Source organism: Miscanthus floridulus, unplaced genomic scaffold, assembly GCF_019320115.1.
Source record: "Miscanthus floridulus cultivar M001 unplaced genomic scaffold, ASM1932011v1 os_1846_1_2, whole genome shotgun sequence".
In the NCBI taxonomy this organism is placed as follows: Eukaryota; Viridiplantae; Streptophyta; class Magnoliopsida; order Poales; family Poaceae; genus Miscanthus; species Miscanthus floridulus.
The window spans coordinates 17,187-34,874 of NW_027097951.1; the positions used below are offsets into that span (position 1 = coordinate 17,187).

The 17,688-nt window shown below is 54.0% G+C and overlaps 2 protein-coding genes across 2 annotated transcripts; both read right to left on the minus strand.

Moving 5' to 3' along the window:
- Positions 1 to 6,845: 6,845 nt before the first annotated feature.
- On the minus strand, positions 6,846 to 7,166 carry LOC136534360 (large ribosomal subunit protein uL2z-like). The gene has a single exon (XM_066526811.1). It carries the CDS (start codon positions 7,164 to 7,166, stop codon positions 6,846 to 6,848), a length of 321 nt encoding a protein of 106 aa, XP_066382908.1.
- A 1,598-nt stretch (positions 7,167 to 8,764) lies between these two features.
- On the minus strand, positions 8,765 to 9,328 carry LOC136534361 (uncharacterized). Its single transcript, XM_066526812.1, has one exon. It carries the CDS (start codon positions 9,326 to 9,328, stop codon positions 8,765 to 8,767), a length of 564 nt encoding a protein of 187 aa, XP_066382909.1.
- Positions 9,329 to 17,688: the final 8,360 nt, after the last annotated feature.

Sequence of the window (17,688 nt, forward strand, 5' to 3'; positions counted from 1 at the left end):
AGTAAATTTATAGTAGTGCGCGTTAGGCTCGGATGGTGCGCTAAAGGACACAAGATTTATACTGGTTCGGGCTGAATATCCCTACGTCCAGTTTGTTGCTGCTCGTGTTATTAGCACCATGAATGGTTCGTAGTAGGGGATACAAACGATCGAGAGAGGGACATGTCCCAAGTCTCTGATGGAAGGGTCGAAAGGAGGCCAAGGGCTTGGTAGCAGCTTGACTGTGTGTGTGTCTTGTGTTGTTCGGGTGTCCCCCTTTGTTGGAGGAAGCGCATCCCCTTTTATAGATGAAGGGGACAACTTTACAAGGGTGAGGACTTAGATGCATACTCCACCTAGCCTTGTGGCTTATGTCTACCCAGCTCGGTTACCCATTCTGATGGGTGTGAAAGGATGATAAGCGCCTACAATACTATCGATGCCCCTGTAGAATGTTAGGATGTTTGCAGAATACTACCCTATGCAGGGTATGGGCCGCAGTACAGTGGTTTTGACTTATGAACCTGGCCCAGCCTTGCTCCGCACGCCTTCTGGCTCCTATGAGTCTCTGTCGGAGGGACGCGGGGTCGAGGTCCAGAGTAGCGCTGTGGACAAGGTCCTTTGATTGGGTGGACCTGAGGGGTCGGGAAGCGGGGCGCCGCTCCCTTGGGTCCATTCCGATGGGTGTAGCCCCCAAGCCCCGGGTGATTCGAGTAGGGTCGCCCGGGGGGTTGTATCGGACCCGTTGCGGGTAAGGCTGAAGGACTTAGTTTTTCGCCAACTGGATATTTTTTCGAGGGGGTCATAGTATCCCGTTCGTGGGGATCTCATTCAGAGCTGACCTAACTAGGGCTTGACCGTGGATCGAGATCCCAGTAATGCTTGCGCCCTTGATTTTGGATCGTTCGCGGATCCGTCCTCAGTTGGGCCGGCCACCGAGCTTCTAGGCCCTAGGTGGGCCAAAGAGAAAAAAGTCTTCGTGACCTGTGTTTCCCAGATGGGTAGAGTCCGGATTCGCCTGGGGAAGGCGAACCGTCCACCGTGATTTTTGGTGGGAGAGGATAGGGACTGCGGGCGCGTGTCCTGCGACGTGACGCGGCGGTGCACGTGGCAGGCCCAGAGATCGAGGTGGACGGTTGCCCATCTCGCGTCCATCGCCCCTATAAAACCACAGGGTTCGCCCCCAAGGTTCCGTATTTTGCTCCCTTGCCTTTGCGTCTAAAACATCCGCCGCCAATCGCCCCAGCCTCCTGCGCCCGCACCGCCACCGTCGACCGGCTTGCGTCCGTGTTGTAGCTGCCGTCAAGCTTGCGCCTGCCTTGTAGCCACCATCGAGCTCGCGCCCACCTTCTCCCCAATCGCTTTAATGGAGTTGTGGGGCAGATCTAGCATCACCTCTCGGCATTTGGAGGGCCTCATCCGCCATGGCCTTCTCCGTCCATTGTCCACTGTCCAGGAGTGGCTGCTACCTGGTGACGAGGGTGAGCCGGCGCCGCCCGAAGGGTATGTCGTATCTTTCGCCATCTTCCATGAGCGGGGATTTGCGGTACCCGCACATAGATTCCTTTGGGGGCTGTTGGATTATTATGAGGTGGAGCTGCAGCATCTAACTCCCAACGGGGTTCAACATATGGCGGCGTTTGTTGCCCTGTGCGAGGGTTTCCTGGGGATCGATCCCCATTTTGATCTGTGGCGGTATTTCTTTACCATCAGTTTGTTGAAGAGGAAGATTGGGGGGAAGGATGTGAGCGTGCCGATGGGATGTGCCAGCGTTCATCTGCGCCATACCCGGTCGAGGGGTTACCCATTCATGCGTCTGGCGACTTCTAACAAGGGATGGCACTCGCAGTGGTTTTATGTCAGGGATGATGTGAGTGCCACCCTACCGAGGTACACCGGGTGCCTTATTGAAGAGGCTCCGAAGTCATGGGCTTGGGGCGTCCAGTTCAAAGATAAGAAACACCTTTCCGACCCTCTTTCCGCCCTCCAAGTCCTGAAGGAATAGGGTGTAAAGGGAGCGGGGATTATCGGCACCTATCATGTGAGGAGGGTGGCTCCGCTGATGGCGCGCGCGCTTCCCCTGCATCGGATGATGCCCGGGATGTCGTTCGAGGGGACGGTGCTTGTTGACGAGGCGCTCCCTTTCTCGGAAGTGGCACGGCGTATTAAGGAGGCGACGGAGCCGACGAAGGATTCCGTAGGCGGCGTCCTCGACATTGTGTATCCGGTGCCCGGACATCCCCCAATGCGGTCGGAACCTGGGTTCTTCGAATTCGTAAGCCTTCTTCTCCCGTGCTCTTTCTTTTTCCTGAATCTCCATTTTTTTGATACTCACTTTTGTGATGTTGGAACCAGCCGAGGGGGCTAGTCTTCAAAGACAGTCCAGTTCTGCTACCAAAGGACAAGGCCATGGCGGTGGCGAATCGACTCGCGGCCGAGCAGGACAAGAATGCAAGGGAGCAGATGAAGAAGAAGAAACGACTGAAGCAGGAAGCATGGGATCAGGGAGAGGACATGAGCAGTGATGATGATGACGACGACGAGGTAGTCGTCGATGTGGATTGGGGCATCCTGGAGGACGAGGACACGCTGACAAGTGCCCACCCGTCCGTGCAGGGACCCTTCCCGTTCCACGCGGAGGGAAGCGAGTCGGTGAGGTCGGTGGAGGCCAGAGAGTCTACTGCTTCGCACGGCATGCCGGCCGAGGATCGGTGGATGGGGGAAGGTGGGCCTACCGCCGCCGACCCCGAGGTGATGGTGGAGGGGAGTGGCTCTGGTGCCATGCCCCATGAGACGGTGGAGGGGAGCGGCTCTGGTGCCGCGCCCCATGAGGTAGGGGAGATGAGTCCCCCTGCCACAGAGCAGGGGGCAGGCTCGAAACGGTCCCGCCTAGACGAGTCAGGGCAGGGATTTGGGGATCCGCCCCCAAAACGCTTCCGCCGGCCGAAGGCGTCAGCGTAAGCCGCTGGTTCCCCTGTTTTCATCCTTTTTCCCCTTTCTATTTTGACCCAATGACTTTTACCTTTGTGTAGGTTCTTGCGGATGGGCCACTCCCTGGGCTGGCGCCTAAGAAGAGCCTCACCATTCAGGCGGGACGGATGGCGCTGCCCGGCGTCACCCCTATTTTGGGTAGGAGTGGTGCCGATGTTGGAGCCGTGTTGGCCGATCCGATGGTGCCTGTGGTGGCGCCCACACCCTCGGTGGTTGCCGAGCAGGCGTCATCCTCCGTGGCGGGCGTGGTACAGCCAGCCGAGGGTCGCATATCGCCGATGGAGGTGGCCGTGACCGCGCCAAGCCAGGATTAGCTAGGCGCAGCCATGGTGGTGCTCGAGGGCGTAGTGCAGTCTGCGCCACCGGGGGCCCAGGTGGATCCGCCCGTGGCGCTCGAAGCGGCCCAGATGGAGAAGGATCCGGTCGGAGGGCCGTTGGGCGTCGTGGTGGTGGTGCGGAGGACCCGGAGGGAGTCGCCTCCGGCCCCTTTGTCGGGAGGCAGCCGCTCCCCTATGCAGGGCGAGCCGCCGCTTTAGTGGATGAATGCCCAGGACCCAACGCCGGCCCTTTTTACGCTCGACGACCATTCCGAGAGCATGGAGCGGGAAAGTCTCGACTTCAGGCTTTCGACAATGATGAATGCCCTAGACTAGGTCAGAGGGGCCCTACGTGAAATTGTCGTTCCTACTAGCCAGGTATTTGCTCATTCTTCCTCGTTTTCCTCCTTTTCCAAGTATTTTTGTGTTTATGACACCGGTCTTCTTTTTAGGTCATTGTTGCTCGCAGTCGGAACAAATCCCAGTTCCTCCGCGAACAGAAGGCGGAATGGGATTGCCTTATCGAGGAGGCCTGGCTGCGAGGAGATGTGGGTGTGTAGCTTGCTGCCGCCCAGCAGCGGGAGGTCCAGGCGCGTTAGGACGCAGAGGATGCCCACGGGATGTTTGAGGACTTGTCGGCGAGGACAAAGCTAGATGAGGAGGAGATCGCTAGGCTCTAAAAGGAGCGAGATGAGCTGCTGCAAAAGAATGCCGCGGCTGGTGAGAAAGCCAGCGAGCTCCTAGCGGAGCTACAGACAGCGCGGGGCCTCAAGCTGAAGGCTGAGGAGAGGTCCACGACGTTGCAGGAGAAGGTGAACCAGGATGCCGCAGTGATCGAGCGGACGACCCGAGAGCGCGATGAAGCGCGTCGGGAGGCCAAGGCACGCTAGACGGATCTTAGAGTCGAGGTGACCCGATGGTTGGATGCCGAGGAAGTTTCTGCCGGTTTGCGCACCGATCTTGCCGAGGCGCGGCGGCTTCTTCAAGCTAAAGGTGATGAATATGATCGCCTGTCCCTCGCCGTTCTAGCGGTCTAAGACAACCTGCAGGTGGCACAAGAGGAGGGGACCAGCTCGCTTGCGACCCGTGCTACTAGTATCATGGCTCGAGTGGGCCAGCTTGAGGAGAGTGCTTTTCACGCCGAGATCACCCAGGCCTTCACCGTTGCCCATGCTCATTACGAGAAGGAGATCAACCTAAAGGTGATGAGCGAAGGTTTCCCGCCGACCTATGAGGATGATGAGCTGGAGGTGATTGAGAAGGTGGTGGCTCCTCTTGCGAAGAACCTGGCGGATAATCTAAAAGAAATGGTTCTCCCTCCGCGGGAGTAGTCAGTTGAATAATTTTGAACAAAACTTATATGTAATATGTGAATAAGTCTCGGTACTGTCGAGTCTGGAAGCAGTTTCGTGATTTTGCTTCATAATTTCATTTTGTTAGATTTCACCTTCTTTCATAGCCGTCTGGTCGTTTGGTTTTTGCGGTCTTACCAATCTGTTCCCCCGAATCTTGCCGCTAGTCGTAGCCATCTAGAGGGAATCTGATGTAATGATTGTTTTGAAAAAAGGAAAGGGAGGTAGCCGTACCTTAACCAGCCCCCGAGTAAGGTCTGACCCCCCTGCATTTGCTGGGGTCGGGTGTTACTAGAGACCGGAACGTTCATATGGAATCCCATTTCGTGGTTTTTGTGACAGGGTCGGCAAAGTCCTTGGATGGCGTTGCACTATTCCCTGCTCTGCCTTCCAACAGAATTCCCCAAATGGGGACTCTATGGGCTCGGCAAGGGGGGGGCTTAGAACCTGTGTCCCTGTATCGAGCGGCTTGAGCCCCCGGGCCTTGTTAGGGTCTGATAGGGGTCGGCCGTAATTCGCGTGTTACCCTGTCCTCGACTTTCATAATCGGAGGGGCTGAGTAAACAACACTTGCCTCGGTGGCTTGAGTGTTGTGCTCAATGAGCTCGCTAACGGGTATGTTCGTGTGGAATCCGTGTCCATCATTTGCTGATGGGGTCGGCAGAGCCCTCTGGTGGCATTCCACAACTTCTTAACCCGCCTCCCGGCAGATGCCCGAGCCATTCGATAGGCTTAGGTGGCCCGATGGCCTCTCCTCGATGGAGATTCTATGGGTTTGGCTCGGGGTTAGAATCGAACGAGAAAAGGTTGAGACGTCCCTATCCGCTTCTGAGCGAAGTCGGGCAGGGCCGCTGGGGCTCGTCTCAGTTATTTCTCCCTGGCTCTATTCGGCACGAGGTGGCCTTGAGCCCTTCGCGGGCTAGCCTTCGAACCTCAGCCTGCTGCCACCTATATTGAATGAAGCGACAGCCGTTTCGTGACGCGACACGAAGCGTTGGGATGCAATGTTTTGCATATGTAATGTTTGAATGTATAATTTAATCGAAATGAAGGCGGGGTCGGTAACGTTACCTTGGTGGCATGAGTGACGAAAAAGCTCCTACCAGATGTGTTCGTGCGGGGTTCGGGCCCTGATGTTTGCGACGAGGTTGGAGTAACCTGCATAAGAATCGTTATTCTTTGTTTTTTGTATCTCGGTGGCGGTCCGAGCCATTCGATTGACTTGGGTGACCTGACAGCTTCTCCTTTGGGGGAGATTCTATAGGCGGACCCCTCTGAACCCTTCTTGAAAAGGCAGATATCGAAGCTGGAGACGCGGGGGCGTTGAGTATGATTATTCTGGTGAACAGAAACATCATAGCTATCGGGGCGTAGGGTCTGCTAGTTCGTCTAGTTTTACTCAAAGTTCTATGCCCGTATTATGCGCCCCTGGTTTCAAGCGTACGGAGGGGTCGGGTGAGGAGGATGTCTAGACTGGTAGACATCCTCGGTAGCCCCCAAGTGATGTTCGTGTCCCTGCCATTTGACGGGGTCGGAAGCTCGGTAATGAATTTAACGCGTAAAGTAAGAAGGCAGAGATGCTTATCTTTCTTTGGACATTCATTCGTCGTCTCTCCTAGGCTGCATGGTCGACCCAGGAGATCCGTTGGGCTCCCCTTCACAGAGGTCCTATTGTCGGATTGTCCCATAGTCCTGCATGGGGAGGCGAAGGGTCGTCTGCCCATGTGGGCGCCTTAATTGCCGCGTCCAGAGTGGGTCAGTGGCGGGCCATACCCAGGCAGTGTCCTATTTGACCGGGGGGCGCCTCGTCGACCAGGGCGTGTCCCGTCAGTTCCGGCGTGTCCCCTCAGGTGTCTATCAGCATTGATTTCGCATTTAAGGAGGGGAAGGGAGAGAGTTTTTCATCCAACCTTTCGCCTTTCCTTAGCTACAGCGCCTCCTCTTTAAATAGGGAGGGGGAGGGGAGTTCTCATCCCACCTCTTCTTCTGCCTCTGAGCCGCTACCTCTCCTTCTTCTTCCTTTCCGCCGAATGCGTCCGTGCATCGCGATGGTTCCTGAGTGAGGAAGGGTAATGCCAGAGAGAGAAAACTCACAAATCCGCTCATGAATCCGTAGCGTGATGTTGAGCCGGAGGTCATCCAACATAGATGAGATGGTGCGAGCCGCCCTTGCTGAGGAGTTGCTGCTGTCGAAGGAGAAGGAGTGCTAGAGGGCGCCGTACGTCGTCGACTTTACCGTCGTTCGCTGTGTCCCTCCTTTGGCGGGAGGCGTTTCCTGCCCTGACGCCGTTGTCAGGGTTGCAGCTGACGATGATGGCGTAGTCCCTGGACGCCCTGGTGGAGGCGTCGCCGTCGGGGTTGTGGCTGACAACGATGGCGTAGTCCCCAGTGGAGGGGCGCCACCGTCAGCAGTGTGGTGCTCGGCGTTGCGGATGACGGTGCCTTTGAGGATCCTGCGGAGCGGCGGGACGTCGCCGATGGAGAGCGTGGCATGGTGGCCGCAGTAGATGAACTGGCCCGTGTACATGCCCCGGGCGTTGCCGATGGAGAGCGTGGCGCGGCGACCGCAGCAGTACTTGTAGTAAAGCTAGGCAGAGACTGTAATTGAATAATTTTGTGGGGAAGCCCCCAAGTAAATAGTCCTCTAAATTTACAAGTATATTAGTCCTTTTTGTGATGAAATCACTTTGTAAGTGGCGAATTTGTGCAAAGAATGAACAAATTTTCATCTTTTGCCATGGCAAGTAGTTTTTTAACTTCCTCCTTTTATAGAAGCGGTTTTAGTGCCCTCCGACCCTTCCCATGGTCTAAGTCATAAGAAACTAGGAACACGGACAAACTAATTCTGATTGCGCTAGTGAGCAAAGAGGTTGCAGCCGCTGGGGCGTGGGTCTCCCGTAGTCCTACCAGTTGTATTTAGAATTTGTTCCCGAAATCTTAATCCTTAGGACTTGTTTGTGAGAAGAATGGAAAACTTAGAGAATGTTTGCAAATATAACACAGGAAGTTTTTTGCAAGCGTACTTGTATCATTCATGTCAGCCCCCGAGTGAGATCTGACCCCTCGTGATTTGCAGGGGTCGGAAGTCACTAAGGATCGAGGTTTTGTAATGACAAAAACTGATAAGGAAGAGTATGCGCTTATTTAAGGGAAAAAACGATGTAGCTGCTCAACGTTCCAGGCATTGGTGAAGACCTCGCCGTCGATGGTTTTCAACCTGTAGGCGCCTGGGTGAAGTACTTCCGTGACGACGTAGGGCCCCTCCCAAGGCAGTGAGAGTTTGTGGCGGTCCTTGTTGCTCTGCACAAGGTGGAGGACGAGGTCCCCGACGTTGAAGGCTCGACCCCACACCTGTCGGCTGTGGTACCATCGTAATGCCTGCTGGTACTTAGCCGAATGGAGGAGGGCGATGTCTCGGGCTTTGTCTAGCTGGTCCATGGCATCTTGGTGAGATGCCTCGGCCCCCTGTTCGTCGTATGCTCTGATTCTTGGTGCTCCATAGTCAAGGTCCGTTGGGAGAACGGCCTCAGAACCGTAGACCATGAAGAAGGGTTTGTAGCCGGTGGCCCGGCTAGGAGTTGTCCTTAGGCTCTAGAGCACGGCCGGGAGCTCAGCGAGCCAGCGCGCGCCGAACTTGTTCAACCAGTTGAAAATTCTAGGCTTGAGGCCTTGCAGGAGCATGCCATTTGAGTGCTCGACCTGCCCGTTCGTCCGGGGGTGCGTGACGGCTGCCCATTCGATCCGGATGTGTTGTTCATCGCAGAATCGAATGAGTTTCCTACCAGTGAACTGTGTGCCGTTGTCTGTGATGGAGTTCGGTACTCCAAAGCGATGGATGATGTCGAGGAAGAATAGCACAGCTTGCTCAGATTTGATCGTGGATATTGGTCGAGCTTCAATCCATTTTGTAAACTTGTCTATGGTGACAAGCAGGTGGGTGAAGCCCCCGGGTGCCTTTTTGAGTGGCCCAACCAGGTCGAGCCCCTAGACCACAAAGGGCCACGTGATGGGGATCATCTGGAGTGCCTGGGCCGGGAGGTGAGTTTGCCGAGCGTAGTACTGACACCCTTCGCAGGTGCGTACAATTTGCTCGGCATCGGCTACTGCGGTGGGCCAGTAGAAGCCTTATCGAAATGCATTCCCAACCAAGGTCCTTGGTGCGGCGTGATGACCGCAGATTCCACCATGGATATTGCTTAGCAGAAGTTTTCCCTGTTCGCTAGGGATACAGAGTTGCAGAATCTCGATGTGACTCCGTTTGTAGAGTTCGCCCTCTACAAGAACGAAGGACTTGGCACGGCGCGCAAGCCATCGAGCTTCCGTCTTGTTTGCTGGTAGTATGTCGCGGAGGAGGTAGTCGAGGTAAAGCATTCTCCAGTCGTCGGGAGGGTCGGACTCCGCTGCTGGGTCCTCTTCAAGCTCCATAACCTCGGTGTCGGGCGGAGCAGTTGATGGATTGGCCCCTGGGGTTGGACTAGATGGGCCGTCGTCAGCTTGTTCTGACCCCGCGTAGCGTATCGAGGGTTTGTGTTGATCGCCGGCAAAGACGCCTGCTGGGACTGGCTCTCGGTAGGACACTGCTTTCATGAGCGTGTCTGCTGCTTCGTTGAGGAGCCTTGGGATGTGATTGAGTTTGAGGCCGTCGAATCTGTCCTCCAGCCGTCGGACTTCTTGACAGTATGCCTCCATCTTGGCGTCATGGCAGCATGACTCCTTCATGACCTAGTTGACGACCAGCTAGGAGTCGCCCCTGACATCGAGGCATTGGATGCCCAGCTCGATGGCGATTCATAGGCCGTTGATGAGCGCTTCGTATTCTGCAGTATTGTTTGATGAGGGGAAATGGAGCCAAACCATGTACCTCATGCGGACCCCGAGGGGAGATACAAAGACTAGTCCTACACCGGCGCCTTTCTTCATCAGTGATCCATCGAAGTACATCGTCTAGTACTCTTGATCGACGACTGCTGGTGGCATATGGACCTCGGTCCACTCCGCGATGAAGTCAGCCAGCACCTAGGATTTGATTGCTGTTTGGGGGGCATAAGTAATGCCTTGATCCATTAGCTCGAGCGCCCACTTTGTGGTTCTTCCTATAGCATCCTGGCTACGGACAACCTCACCGAGAGGGAACGATGTCACGACTGTCATAGGATGTGACTCAAAGTAGTGGCGTAGCTTCCTCTTGGTGATGAGGATGGTGTAGAGGAGTTTCTGGATTTGGGAGTAGCGGGCTTTGGAGTCGGATAACACCTCGCTGATGAAATATATAGGGCGCTGTACCTTGAAGGCGTGCCCCTCTTCCTCTTGCTCTACCACTAAGGCGGAGCTGACCACTTGGGTGGTGGTCGATATATACAGTAGGAGGGATTCTCCGTTGCATGGAGGAACTAGGACCAGAGGTTTAGTTAAAAATTGCTTAACCATGTTAAGCGCCTCCTGAGCCTCGGCTGTCCACTCGAAGCGGTCAGATTTCTTCAGGAGTCGATAAAGGCGGAGTCCTCGTTCGCCGAGGCGTGAAATGAATTGGCTGAGGGCGATAGGCACCCTATGATCCACTGAACCCCCTTTATGTTTTGGATCGGGCCCATCTTTGTGATGGCTGATATCTTCTCTGGGTTGGCTTCGATGCCACGCTCAGTGATGATAAAGCCCAGCAGCATGCCCCTTGGGACCCCGAAAACACATTTTTTGGGATTAAGTTTGATGCCGTTTGCCCGGAGTTTCGCAAAGGTTTTTTCAAGATCCGCGACAAGGTGGTCAGCTCGCTTAGACTTGACTACGATGTCGTCGACGTAGACCTCTGCGGTTCGCCCGATGAGGTCTCTGAAGCAATTGAGCATACAGCACTGGTAAGTTGCCCTAGCGTTCTTCAGACCGAACGGCATTGAAATGTAGCAGAATGATCCGAAGGGGGTGATAAAAGATGTCGCGAGCTGGTCGGACTCTTTCATCGTGATTTGGTGGTAGCCGGAGTATGCGTCAAGGAAGCAGAGGGTTTCGCACCCTGAGGTGGAATCAACTATTTGGTCTATTCATGGCAAAGGAAACGGATCCTTTGGACACGCCTTGTTGAGGCCTGTGTAATCGACACACATTCTCCATTTCCCGCTCTTTTTTCATACAAGAACAGGATTTGCTAACCACTCTGGGTGGTATACTTCCTTAATGAATCCTGCAGACAACAGTTTGGCTATCTCCTCGCCGATGGCCTTGCGTTTCTCCTCGTCGAAGCGGTGCAGGCGTTGCTTCACCGGCTTGGAGCCCGGGTGAATTTTTAAGGTATGCTCGACGACCTCCCTCGGGATGCCCGGCATATCCGAGGGTTTCCACGCAAAGATGTCTTTGTTATCGCGGAGGAAGTCGACAAGCGCGCTTTCCTATTCGGAGGAGAGCGCGGTCCCGATATGGACTTTTTTGCCCTCGGAGTTGCTGGGGTCCAAGAGGACCTCCTTGGAGCCTTCTGCCGATTCGAACGACCCGGTTGATTTCTTCGCGTTGGGTGCTTCTTCAATGACCTCCTCCCTGAGGGTGGCGAGCTCTTCGGAGGCGATGACTGCAGATGCGTGTCCACAGCATTCGACTTCGCACTCGTAAGCACGCTGGAAGGAGGTGTCGATGGTGATGACCCCACGGGGGCCTGGCATCTTTAGCTTAAGGTACGTATAGTTGGGGACGGCCATGAACTTCGCGTAGCATGGTCGTCCTTGGATGGCGTGGAAAGTTCCTAGGAACCCCACTACATCGAAGGTGAGGGTCTCAGTCCGGTAATTGGACCGATCCTCGAAAGTGACGGGCAAATCGATCTGCCCCAGTGGCACGGCCTGCCTACCAGGCACGACGCCATGGAAAGGCGCTCGGACGGGGCGGAGGTTGGTTCGGTCGATGCCCATCTCATCGAGCGTCTTGGCGTACATGATGTTGAGGCCGCTGCCTCCGTCCATCAGTACTTTTGTGAGCCACTTTGGACCGATGATCGGATCGACAACCAGTGGGTACCTTCCCGCGTGTGGGACGACATCCGGATGGTCGGTCCAGTCGAAGGTTATGGCGGATTCTGACCACCGGAGGAAGGCAGGCGTAGCCGATCCGGCTGTATATACCTCGCAGCGTGCGACCTTCTGACGGCGCTTGGAGTCGTAGGCCGTTGATCCTCTGAAGATCATGAGGGCGCCGGTCAGCGTTGGGAAGGCGTCATCCTTCTCCTCTGCGTCATCTATGGCAGGAACAGGTTCCTTCCCCTGCTCCCCTTTGTTAAGGCCCCCGGACAAGTATTTGCGCATGAGGCTGCAATCCTTGTATAGATGCTTGGCTGGGAAGGCGTGGTTTGGGCATGGCCCCTCGAGCATTTTCTCGAAGTGGTTCGGAGTGCCCTCCATGGGCTTTCGACCACCTTTGCGATCGGCAGCGGCCACGAGCGAGTTGTCGCGCCGTTGCTTCTTATTTTCCCTTTTGGCGGGACGGTTGGAGGCACCTTCGCTGGCGTCCTCGTCCCGCCTCGTCTTTCCGTCGGAGCGATCGAAGATGGCTCCGACCGCCTCCTCTCCAGAGGCGTGACTGGTGGCGATGTCCAGGAGTTCCTTGGTAGTCCATGGGCCCCTGCGTTCTAGCTTGTGGAATAGAGATTCGCAGGTTGTCCCGGATAGGAAAGCTCCTATCACGTCGGCGTCGGCGACGTTAGGGAGCTCGTTGCACTATCGAGAGAAGCGCCGAATGTGCCCGCGGAGGGTTTCATTGGCCTTCTGGCGACAGTTCTTGAGGTCCCACGGGTTTCTGGGGCGTTTGTACGTGCCCTGGAAGTTGCCCACGAAGATCTCCGTCAGATCCGCCCAACTTTGAATGGCGTTGGACGGTAGGTGCTCCAGCCATGCTCACGCCGAATCAGCCAAGAACAGCAGGAGATTGCGAATAATGAAATCGTCATCACTCGCACCACCGGCCTAACATGCAAGCCGATAGTCTTCGAGCCAAAGCCTAGGATTTGTTTCGCCAGAATATTTAGGGATGTTGGTAGGCGGTCGATACCTTAGTGGGAACGCAGCGTTGAGGATGTGTTGGCCGAAGGCCTGAGGGCCTGGTAGGCGGGGGCTCAGGCTTCGGTCCTCGTTGCTGTCATAGCGTCCGCCACGTCGGGGATGGTAGCCGCGGCGGGCTACCTCTCCTGCGTCGCCATGGGCGCGTTTCCGAATGTCGATGATGTTGCGTACGTCGCGGTCATGGCCGAGGCGTTGATGCACCGGGACAGGAGAGGGCTGCCTGCCGCCTGGCGGTGTTTGGTGAACGGACGCATCCTTGGTGGGACGCACTAAGGGCGTGCGCTGGCTGGTGTCGGGTTTGCATCGTCGAGACAACGAACTTTCCGCCTGCTGCGCCGCCGCATGCTCGAGCAACGTGCGAATTTCTTGGCGGGCGCGACGATCCTCGGACGTCACAGCCTCTGGTCAGCCATGCAGCAAGGCAGTTGCTACGGCGATGTTTTAGCTCACTCGAGCAAAGTGAGGAAGGGTCCCATCATCGGTGAGGATCCTTTGGTGTACGGTGCGGGCCGTGGCGCGCGCGCCCCCCGTCTTTACGGCGTTCAATCTCGCGATTGATGTCCACATACTCCCGGACGAGCCCTTGCCTGACCTCATCGATCTCTTGCTGACGGGCCCTCAGCTGCTCCATCCTTAGGCGAGATGGGGCTATCGTCTCTTCCCCGGATCTGCCGTCAGGGTTGTTTGTCGGGGTAACCTCTTCCCCGGAGACACTTTTGACGTGCCCCTCAGGGGTCTACGCCATGAAGCATTCCCAGGAAGGGTGGTGGCTCCCCCTACTGGAGTCCAAGCTAGAGAGCGATCCTGGCTCCTCGTTGAGGAGCCCATAGAGAGTCTCCGTATCATGCTCAATTGTCCCCTTTTATAGATGAAAGGGACAACTTTACAAGGGTGAGGACTTAGATGCGTACTCCACCTAGCCTTGTGGCTCACGTCTACCTAGCTCGGTTACCCATTCTGATGGGTGTGAAAGGATGATAAGCGCCTACAATACTATCGATGCCCCTGTAGAATGTCAGGATGTTTCAGAATACTGCCCTGCATAGGGTATGGGCCGTAGTACAGTGGTTTTGACTTATGAACCTAGCCCAGCCTTGCTCCGCACGCCTTCTGGCTCCTATGAGTCTCTATCGGAGGGACGTGGGGTCGGGGTCCAGAGTAGCGCTGTGGACAAGGTCCTTTGATTAGGTGGACCCGAGGGGTCAGGAAGCGGGGCACCGCTCCCTTGGGTCCATAACGTGGTGACGGCATGTCCGTCCTTCGTGGAGATCACAAATCCTTTTCTAGAGTGTAGTGGTTGTCGTATATCTTCGTCGGGTTCCGTGTCCTAGAGCTGAAGGTGGCGCCTACAACTCTACAGGGTGAGGGGCACGCGCCTGCAATACCTTTTGGGCTCTGCGGCGCCCGGAAGGGTCTAAAGCACCTGTCCAGTCGTTCCCTGGCAGTACCTTTCCTGCTGGGGTGCAGGGTATGGTCCTTGAAGCCATGGTTGACCTGAACGTCTTGTCTTGCTCTGTACCCATCATCATGAGGGAACGAAGGAGAAGTTATCAGGTAAGATGAAACCAACCTTTGGACATCCAACGGGGCTAGGTTCATCCTCAGTCGTCGGGCGACACAGAGTCCAGTCCTTATCCCTTGGGCGTGATCGAGCCCACCCCTCAGGGGTCGGGCGGGGCGGAGTCTATCCCTCAACCCTCGGGCGAGGCGGAGCTGTCTCGAAGGCGTCGGGTGGAACGGAGGTCCGCCCTTAGCCCTCGGGCGAGGCGAGGCTGACCCAAAGACGTCGGGTGAGGCGGAGACTAGCCCTTAGCCCTCGGGTGAGGCGGGGCTAGCCTAAAGGCGTCGAGCGAGGCAGAGACTAGCCCTTAGCCCTCGGGCGAGGCGGGGCTAGCCTAAAGGCGTCGGGCGAGACGGAACCAAACTTCCGTCATTCCAGCAAGGAACGTAGCGGCGCCCTTGTCCATCCAAAAGTTTTTAACGTTCGATGGTTATTGGTTCCACCTCCTAGGGTACCCCAGTATTAGGTCCCCGACATGTTGTGTACCTTGGCCATCATCGATTTCTTCCTGCAAATCACCCCGTAAGAAAGAAAGGCAAGCATTTTAAAGGGAAGGCAGACCACCTGACCAAGCCTCGCAACCGAACCGGTGAGGATGTACTCGATATGGTCAATGATGTGAAAGTCATCTTTGGAAAAGGACATGGCAGCCAACCTGTTCCGAATGACGCTAACGGTCACGCACCCATGTGGAAGAAAAAATCCATATTTTGGGAGCTACCCTATTAGCAAGTCCTAGAGGTCTGCAACTCGATCAACGTGATGCACCTAATGAAGAATCTTTGTGTGAACCTGCTAGGCTTCATGGGTGTGTATGGAAAGCCTAAGGACACATTTGAAGCACGACAGGACCTACGTTGTTTGAGAGAAAGAGACAACCTGCATCCAGAGAAGACAGATGATGGACGCCATTACTTATGTCCTGCCAGCTACACTCTAAGCAAAGAGGAGAAGGAAATCATGTTTGAATGCTTAAACAACATCAAGGTACCATCTGGATTCTCCTCGAATATAAAGGGTATTATAAATATGCCAGAGAAGAAATTCTATAACTTAAAGTCCCATGACTGTCACATTCTCATGACGCAATTACTTACTGTTGCATTAAGAGGAATTCTACCTCCAAATGTACATCTAGCCACCATGAAGCTATGTGCATTCCTCAATGCAATTTCTCAGAAGGCAATTGATCCAACTGATCTAGCTAAACTACAGAATGATGTGGTTCAATGTCTCATCAGCTTTGAGTTGGTGTTCCCTCCTTCCTTCTTTGATATCATGACACACCTCCTAGTTCACCTAGTCAAGGAGATTTTCATTCTCGGTCTTGTGTTCCTACACAATATGTTCCCCTTAGAGAGATTCATGGGAGTCCTAAAGAAATATGTTCACAACCGTGCTCGCCCAGAAGGAAGCATCGCCAAGGGCTATGGAATAGAAGAGGTCATTGAGTTCTGTGTTGACTTTATTCCCGACCTTGACTCGATTGGTGTTCTTGAATCGAGACATGAGGGGAGACTAAGCGGAAAGGGGACACTAGGGAGGAAAACATATATTGGTACGGAGGATGATTATTTCAATAAAGTGCACTACACAGTTCTATAGAACTCCTCTTTGGTAGATCCATATATTGAGACACACAAGGATCTCTTACGATCCGAGTTTCTAGGGAAGACTGAAGCTTGGATTACGCGTAAGCACATGGAAACTTTCGGCGGTTGGTTGCGAAAAAAATGTCAAGGTGATGAGAGCATCCATGAGCAACTGTATTTATTGGCTATGCAACCATCATGGCATATCGTCACATACAAAGGGTACGAGATAAATGGGAACATATTCTACACAGTAGCCCAAGATAAAAGGAGTACCAACCAAAACAGTGGTGTCCGCATAGATGCCACAGATCCGAATGGGAATAAGCAGACATATTATGGCCGCATATATGAAAGATGGGAACTAGAATATGCACCTACTTTGAAGATCCCATTGTTCAAGTGCCAATGGGTCAAGGTGACCGGAGGCGGGGTAACAGTAGACAACGAGTATGGAATGACAACAGTAGACCTTAGTAATATTGGGTACAAAGACGAACCATTCGTCCTTGCCAAGGATGTGAATCAGGTGTTCTATGTCAATGATATGTCTACCAAACCAAAAAGAGGGAAAAACGATAATGACTCAACCAAAGAGCCAAAGTATCACATAGTTCTTTCAGGAAAAAGAGTCATCGTGGGAATTGAGGACAAGTCGGACATGTCAGAAGATTATGAAAAGGATGACCGAATTCCGCCCTTCAAAGTGAACAAAGACCCTAGCATCTTGGTAAATGATGAGGACACTCCATGGTTATGACGCGATCATAACCAAGGGACATACATAAAGAAGAAGTTCACTGCTGTGCCCACTTGATGATATAGTGATTTAATGTAGTGTGTGTTTGAGATATTATGTAATAATTGTGAATTCAGATGTTTATTATGTCGTGTTTCAAATTAAATCAATGTTTGATTTGGTGGGATTTCTCTCTCGAAAAGTTAAATTAGGATATTGAGTGATGAAAAATTAAAATATTAACGTTAAAATGATGTGAAAACAAATTTCCTATCCAAAACCAATAGTTTTAATAATTTTAATTAAACACTACATTTTTGCATTAACGAAATAATAAATATTAGTTACATTATGTTTTATAATTATAACAAAAAATAAAAAGTTAGGTTATAGATTTTTCCTATGTGCAATCAAGAAAAAGAAAATCCATATTTTTAACAAAATAATTTTATGCCTTTTATTTAATTTACTATGTATTTAACAAGACTATTGCATTTCTATTAAAAAAATTTGCTCAAAACAGGCGGGAAATGAAACTGCAGCCCACCTTTACTCCCGGGTGGGAAGCCCGCCCGGGAGTAAAGGTGGGCTGCAGTTTCGTGGCCCGCCAAAAAAAACCTTTGCTCCCGGTGCGTGTTACCAACTGGGAGTAAAGGTATACCTTTACTCCCGGTTGGTAACACGCACCGGGAGCAAAGGACCTTTACTCCCGGCTGGTGGCTGGCACCGGGAGTAAATCTCCCTGGTATATAACCGTCAGTGCCTGGCGCAGATTGATCCCCTCCTCTTCTTCCTCGTCGAACACCGCCGCCCTTTCTCTCTTCTTCCTCGCGCCGCCGCCGATTCATCTTCCCCTGCGCATCAGCCCGCCGCCGTGACACCGGAGCCCATGCCTCGCCTCGTGCAGCCCTCCACCACGCGCGCCCGTGCGGCCCTCCACCGTCGACGACCTCACGCCGACGACCTCGTGCGGCCCTCCACCGCGCCCGTCCGAGGTGAGTTCTCTCGGCTTTCTCTCTCCTAGTGCCTAGGGTTTTGCCATTCAGCGGCCAGTCATGTCTGCGGGGTGGTCACGTCGGGTGAGCGAGCAGCTTTGACAGCCGTGGGCGGGACCAGGCAGA

Excerpts from the sequence above, each read along its gene's own strand:
- LOC136534360 (XM_066526811.1), bottom strand. The coding sequence starts at position 7,166 with ATGTACACGGGCCAGTTCATCTACTGCGGCCACCATGCCACGCTCTCC.
- LOC136534361 (XM_066526812.1), bottom strand. The coding sequence starts at position 9,328 with ATGGAGGCATACTGTCAAGAAGTCCGACGGCTGGAGGACAGATTCGAC.